This window comes from Corvus brachyrhynchos, unplaced genomic scaffold (genome assembly GCF_000691975.1).
Source record: "Corvus brachyrhynchos isolate BGI_N302 unplaced genomic scaffold, ASM69197v1 scaffold46, whole genome shotgun sequence".
In the NCBI taxonomy this organism is placed as follows: Eukaryota; Metazoa; Chordata; class Aves; order Passeriformes; family Corvidae; genus Corvus; species Corvus brachyrhynchos.
In genome coordinates this window covers 3,142,820-3,149,993 of record NW_008238838.1, presented here as the reverse complement: position 1 = coordinate 3,149,993, position 7,174 = coordinate 3,142,820, and the positions used below count along the sequence as shown (strand labels likewise).

Here is a 7,174-nt window from a genome sequence, read left to right as displayed (position 1 = left end):
GGGAAGCACCCCGGCACCTACGACGCCGCGCCGCCAGCGCTCCAGCTCGCCGAGCCCTCCCGCCCCGTCCCACCCCGCCAGTCCTTTGAAGAAAGGAATTTAGTCAAAAACGGGTATTTATTTCTGTGAAGTCTCTGAGCGTCTCCTCCTCGGTGCCGCTGTCCTGGGGGCTCCCGGCGGCCCCCCGGCCTCACTGCCGGCCGTTGTTCTCCGCGGGCTGCCCGGGGGGCTTGGCCTCGCCGTGCGAGGACGTCCCCTCGAAGCGCTGGGACGCGATGGCAGCTTGGTGGGACATGCTCTTCCTCACGATGTCCCCTTTCCTCCACAGCACCACCTCCTGCAGGGACACAGCCAAGGCTTGTCAGGGCTCGTGAGACCTTCTGCTGAGACCTTCTGCTGCCCCACCCAGCCCCGCAGGATGAGCCAGGCTCAGTGTTCCACCCATAGCCAGGACACACCTGGAAGTGCAGCATGCCTGGAATTTGGGTAGAAATCTCCTCCCTGGGGTCTGGGCATGCAGAGGGCATCCAGGGTAGCTCTGTCCTAGTGTCACTGATAAGGTGAAGCACAGAAGCTCCACCACTGAGCAGAAAAGAAATCCTAGGCAGGCACTTTCCAAACTCCTCCCCACCACCACACACATCTGACCTGCATGGACATTCTTCTAGACCATCTTCCCACATGATGGATCCCAAATTCCCAGTAGGGCCTTGTCACAGTATCCCAGCCAACAATCCACAGGTCCAAGGAGAACAGCAGCTCTGTTTCTCACCTGCTGTTTGAAGTAGCGCCTCTCCTCCTCATCAATCAGCACCAGGTTGAGGTAATAACGCACAGAGAACTTCTTGTTGATGTCCCTCATGGTTGGAGTCAGCTCATAACCAGCCAGAAAGAGCCTGATGGGAATGGACTCCCCTGGAAAGGGCACAGAGCTGTCAGCACAGACAGGATGGATATAAACCAGGAGAGCAGCAGCAAAACACAAACTCACACGGCCACAAACTTTGTCACCGTTTCCACAAGTGGACTAACATGAGCTAGAAGACCTCAACTCCCTTCAGAAACCAGCATGCACGGTCCACAGCCAGATCCTGCCCTTGCTGACAGCTATTCCAGCTCCACTCTAACAGCACAGGACTCTTTTGGGACCTGCATCGAGACAGCACTGCAGAAAAAAATGAGTAAGGTGACATTTTCTCTGGCAGGTGACTCTGCTGGGCAAAGGAACAGTGGCACAGGAGATTGGCACAGAGCAAGAACACCATCCCTCTGCTCTGAGCTGCAGCAATGCCAGCTGTGAATGTATAGCTGGTTCTGCCACCGCTTCGTCAAAACAATGAAGTCATTGCAACTCATTCTGCCTCAGTTCCCTCTCATCACACCGGAGAAGGAAGGGGATCAGAATCCCCCGCTCTAAGCCCAGTGGAAGAGGATGCTACTACTGAGCACACAGAAGATACTGCAAGACTTGTATTCCCACCCCAAAAGCCTTCAGAAGAGGAATTCTGCGGGTTCCTGTGCCCTCTCACCTCTCACAGGTGCCCCATCCATGATCTCGTACTTCGCTATGGTGTCGTTCTCGTGGTACACGTTGGGCCCCGTGCCCGTCGTCTCCCTCTTGATGATGTCTATCTCCATGTGCTTGATCTTGATCCGCACCAGCAGGAAGTAGATCTTCCCCACAATCACATCTTTTAAGTGGTACCTGGCACGAGAGGGGAGAAAACACCAGGATCAAACCCTGGGCAGTAGAGCAGGGCTCGGGCTGACGTGCAGGAACTTGCTGGGCAGGCACTTTGCTCTCATGCACAGCAGATGGCAAATCAACCACCCCCACCAGCAAACAGCCCTTCATTTCCATCCTCTGCTCTTTTGGAAACCCACGAGAACATTCAGCATGAGCAGATAAATTAAAAACGTAACTTCAGGCTGAGTATCTGCAAGAAACCCCTGCGACAGCAAAGGCTCCAAACTCAGTATTTTAGGTCAATTAAAACCAAGCCAAATCACAGAACCATTTAGGTTGGAAAAGACCTCTGAGATCATCGAGTCCAACCCTTGACCAATCACCACCTGCAGGGAGACTTGTCAGCACCTGGTGGGAAAGAAGCACTCAGTGTAGTTCAAAAGAGCTCTTCCCAACTTCTGGGTTGGGATTTAATTCCCACTTCAGGTGTATTGTCTGGTAAGGAGCAAACACTGTATTTTGGAGACACCTGGAAGTACTGATCTGGCCAAAGATACAGGGAGTGAGAAGTTGCTGCAAGAAATTCATGCTGTGCTCCAGGCTCAGTGAGCCACAGCCATTGCTTCCCACTTCTTGATCCAGAGATATGGGGAAAGGAGAGGAACTGTGGTGGTGCATCCTCCCCCCACCATCCTCCTTCTTTCCAGGCTGCAGTGTGATCTGAGAAAATGCTTGTTAGGCCTCATCCTCAAAAACACCACCTGGGCTCAGCTCTTTCTGAGCTTAGCAAAAACCACTGTCTGCTCCCAGGAACTCCTAACAAGCTTCTGTTTTTCTCGTGACCAGCCTTGGAAAATATTCCTCTGGCCTGAACGGCACAGCATTCCTATTCTCATGCTTTCAAAGAAAGGAGCCACCCAAACCGTGGCCAGGATGAAACCTTGTTATGACTGAAGGGTCTCTTGAGACCCTGTAAACAGCACTCCAAGATGGGCCCGCTGAGCTCTCCTGGAGCACAGTGGGCTGTGACCAGCAGGGTCCCTCTGAGGGGGACGCCTCTCCGAGCCAGCAAACTCTCAGGTTTGCTGTAGCTGGAGGATCGTTGAGACACGGCCCGATACCCTCACGCCTCGAGGCAGATTGTTAAGGTTAAGATATAAATTAAGGTGTAAGTTAAGTGAAAGTACTGTTAAGTTTAAGTGTTGTTAAGCTTTAGGCCGCATTCCTTTTCATCCTTGTTTGCGCTGTCTTCACACACAGACACACAGACCCACACACCCCCCTAGGTAGTTTCAATTCATTTCTGTTTTGATTGCCTGGATTTTGTTTGGTTTTGTTGTTGCTTGCTTTCCCTGTTGTGCCTTAGCTGCCCTTTGTAAGTAGAGTGAATCTTGCCAACGAATCCGTTGTGCTTTGCAGTCTAGTATTAAATCTGACTTTTGCTCATACCCTTGCTGGTGATTTTTTTGAGCGATCTCAAGCACACTCGTTCAGACAGGAACCCACGGATCAGGGAGGATCTGAGCTGTCTCCCAGCCTCTCTGGAGCACGTGGACATGGAATTCCTTTGAGGAAACCTGGAGCAGATGGGTCCCCACAGCCCCCAGCTGCTCCTGAGACACTCACTTGGACTTGTTGTACTCGAACTCGATGTGCAGGCAGTCCTCGATGCCCACTTCCATCTTGATGGAGGAGTTGAGCTCGGGGTAGGTGCTCAGGGTGTGCACAACGATGTCCATCTCCTTGACCACATCGTTCAGCCTGCGGCTCACGGTGGCACGGAGGAAATATCTGTGGGGACAGTCCCCCCCCATCAGGGTCACACGGGGAGCAGCAGGGACAAGGGGCTGGGTGGCTTGGACTGGACTATCCAAGCAGCCTTACTACACAGATCCATGTAAAGAGCTGAAATGCATTTGACTGCAAATCTGAATAAAACATGTGATCAACTCAACAGACCCACCGAGAAAGTTCCTTTTTCCCAGTGAAGCTTGGAACCTTCTCTGTGGCAAGGTGAGGTGCTCAGTTCAGCTCATGCACAGCTGAGAGAAGGGCCACTGTTTCAGGAACAGGGAATGGGGAATGTCCAAAGGGACAAAATCAGCAGGGAACCAAAGAACTGCCTCAAGGAAGCAGAACAGCAGGGAAGCTCCTCTTCCCATGTCATTTGCTGTTCCATTGCTCTCTTTTAGTCCAGGTCTGAACAAAATAAGCCCACAGCAAAAGGGCCCTCAGCTCTTTACATGTGTCTGCCCCTGGAGCAGCCAACATCCCACACTGGAAAAGACAGAAGGGAATTTTCAAATGGAAAAGCAGGCTCCTCTCAGCTTCCAAGCATTTGTGAGCCCAAGTTACCTAAGCCCCGTTTTGGGGATCTGAGGAACAGCCTGCACATGTTAAAACCATTGCCCTTTTACAAGATTACATCAGGCTGCACAGCCACACCTCCCAGTGCAGATCTCAGACTTCTCCAACCCCCACTTTGAAACCAGTGAAAGGATTTTTAGGCAACTGAGTGCCTCAATGTGAAATATCATTTCTAACACATGAACAAGGCACAAGCGAAGCATCTGTTTGCATACAGAGCACAATTAAAGTTGACAAGACTGATTACAGCAAAAATATCCGCACTGGAGACTAAACCAAACAGTTTATTTTGATTTTTTTTTTTGAATTATCAAATAAATTAGCAAGTATTTGATTGATTCAAAAGGGGCTGATTTCTCTTGTCACTCAAAAGGAGAAGAACAAGTTCCATAAAGAGCCTGATGCACGCTTGTAAAATAAAGACCTCAAAGGCAGCCTTTTACAACTCAGCCCTCAAAATTAACTTGGAGTTCTGTTATTCCTGCATCACCACAGTGAGTATCAGCACTTACACAGAACAGAACTGGGGTCAGCCAGGGCAGGGACTCACCGTAGCTTCACGTTCTGCCCCGTGTAGGACTCGTAAGGTTTCTCCACGTGTGTGAACTCGAAGTCGAACGTCTGTGATTGAGTGAATTCCCCGGGCCGGGCCAGGTCCTTCACCAGGGACACGAACTCGTGGTGGTTCCCTCGGTCATAGTAGAGTTCTAGGAAAATGGAAATCCAGGTTAAGCTTAATGCCACGTGACACAGGGAGATTTTCATCAGCTCTCTTGTCCAGGTCACTCCTTCCTTCAGTACCATTCACAGAACCTACCAGGGGAGCCCGTGGCTCCACGGAACTGCACTTGTTCCCTGCTCTCCATCAGAGCCAGGTGCAGGCCACAACGTTCCTCCCTGAAACAGGAAGGAAAAGGTCCACACAGCCTTACTTACTACAATAAATCAAGAACTTGCCTTGGGGAGACACGAGTCACCTCTTATCGATATTAAATACGGTCAAACTCTTTGCAGCTCATGCAAACCCTTCCAATAATTTTCTGCACTGTATTCCAGGCCAAAGGCATTGCCACTGTGAGGAAAAACCACCACTGCTTCTCTGGAACAGACAGTGACAGAGCAAAACCGAAGGGATAGGATGCTTCCAACTGCTCCTGCGTATCCTTGGACAGCAAAGAGCTGGAGTGGCCTTGAGTTGCAGAAGGGAATAAATGACGCTGTTGATCCTGCTGCACAACCACCCTGTATGGCAGCTGAATCCACTGCTCCTCCAGCCCCTGGATAACACATTAATGGCCACGTGAGCACGGTGAGGGAAGAGCTTTCACCTCTGGAAGCACTGCTCAAACCAGCTCAAGTGACCAGCATGGCCACATTGCCTCACTTTTCCCCACAACCCTCCCACATCAGCAGGAAACTACAAGTTTGTTCATTTAATGAAAGCAATCCTCCACGCCTCCACGGAGTTTTCTGCCTCAAGTCAAAGCAACAAAACCCTTAACACACTGCAATTTGCATGAACAGCTTGGGATTACACAAAACCATCAATGAAACCTGCCCTTCCCAGCCCTGCATGTGAGCCTGTGCCTACAGGACACCCACGCAGTCCTTCTGCAAGGCAAAGCCTTTCTGCTTACATGAGGAAACAAAAACCTAAGTCATCAGACAATCACACACACACAGGCTCAGTGTCAGCACTAAACTGTGCAGAGGAGGCTTCTGAGAGGAATTAGAGGTGTTCAGGAACTGCAGTTCTGCCCTCCTTGATATGCACGATGAGAGCTCAGCTTTTAAGTGATGCCTGTTTCTCACAGCCCTCTGCTCACCTTATCTCTCTAATGGAAATTCTGGCACTAGAACTCCTTTCACTTACGCACAACAGCAAATGTCACCAAGCCCTTTAGGCTGGGCAGGCAGGTGACATAAATACCCCAGCCTCTCTGTGCACTGAATGCTTGTGTCCACCGAGAGGAAAGTGCTGGCTGATGTCACAGGGAGAAGCCACGTGCCAAGAGAAAAAGAGGAATCAGCCCATTCCATCGTGACCCACAATGCAGAAGGCACAAATCAAACTTAAAGCAAGGGAGGCAAATGTCAGTGCACTGAGTTCTCTGCTACCTCAGAAGGTCATGTTTGGCACCCTGCAGCCTTAAGCAGAGTGATGTTTCCCACACTCCAGCCTGTCAAACAGGTATAAGCTGTAATTTCAGGTTTTCAGAGCTATAAGGTTTCCAGATTGAGAAAATAACCTGCCAACATTTTGCTGGCTTGCTCAGGCCACAGCCACCACGGGTGAAACCATCTGGAATGGGTTCTGTGCTCACCTGAGAGCAGGCAGGACCCAGCACTCACAGCCTGGCCTCTGGTACCTGCTCTGGAACAGCATCGTCCCTGTGGCACATCCCTCCTTCACACCCCAGTCCCCCTACCTGTTAAATTCTCTCACCTCATGCTGATCTCATGGCAGCGAGAAGTCAGAAGAGAAGGCAGGAGATGGAAAGCATTGGGAAGTGCACTTAGTGGTACAAACTTCAGTGATTTATCAAAGAGGCCTGAGGGGAATAAGAACTAATGTGCAGCCACAGCAGCTCTAACACACCCTGCTTGGGCAATAACGTGCATACAAAGCAGTTATTCCATACAGGCTCGAAAATCCTCCAGAACAGGGCATGAGGAGCAGGCAAGGCAGCACAGCAGAGACAGTGGAGCAGGAAACAACGTTCATGCTTAATTTCCACTGGCAACCATATCAATAGGAACTCACAACCTGGCTCCTCATAACCTGGCCTCACCCACACTCCATCATTTACAGCCTCCCTTCCTTTCCAAGAACCACAGTCGGGCGCAAGCAAAGCCAATAAAACTCTCAAGCAAGCAGCACGGGTTGGGTGGGAAACCGGAGCCACGAGAGGCATCAGGAAGGAGGGACACCCGTGCCCACAGGCCGCCCGGCTCACCGATCTGCCCGATGAATTCCACCTTGATGCCCTGGTGCTCCAGCCGCTTGTTGGGGTTCTTGAGCGTGAGCCCCCCCCGCCCCGACACGGTCTCGCCGTCGTAGAAGAGAAAGTATTTCTCCTTCTTGCCTTCCTCCGTTTTATGCTCCACCCGCCGCCGGCT

General features: G+C 51.1%; 1 protein-coding gene across 1 annotated transcript; it reads right to left on the bottom strand.

Annotated features, from left to right (window-relative positions):
* Positions 1 to 98: 98 nt before the first annotated feature.
* Positions 99 to 7,174, bottom strand: VPS26B (VPS26, retromer complex component B; the record flags this gene model as incomplete). Its single annotated transcript, XM_008636991.2, has 6 exons — positions 99 to 337; positions 773 to 915; positions 1,530 to 1,705; positions 3,314 to 3,478; positions 4,605 to 4,761; positions 7,012 to 7,174. Coding segments are annotated over 6 exons (951 nt in total), but the record flags the coding sequence as incomplete, so codon positions are not given.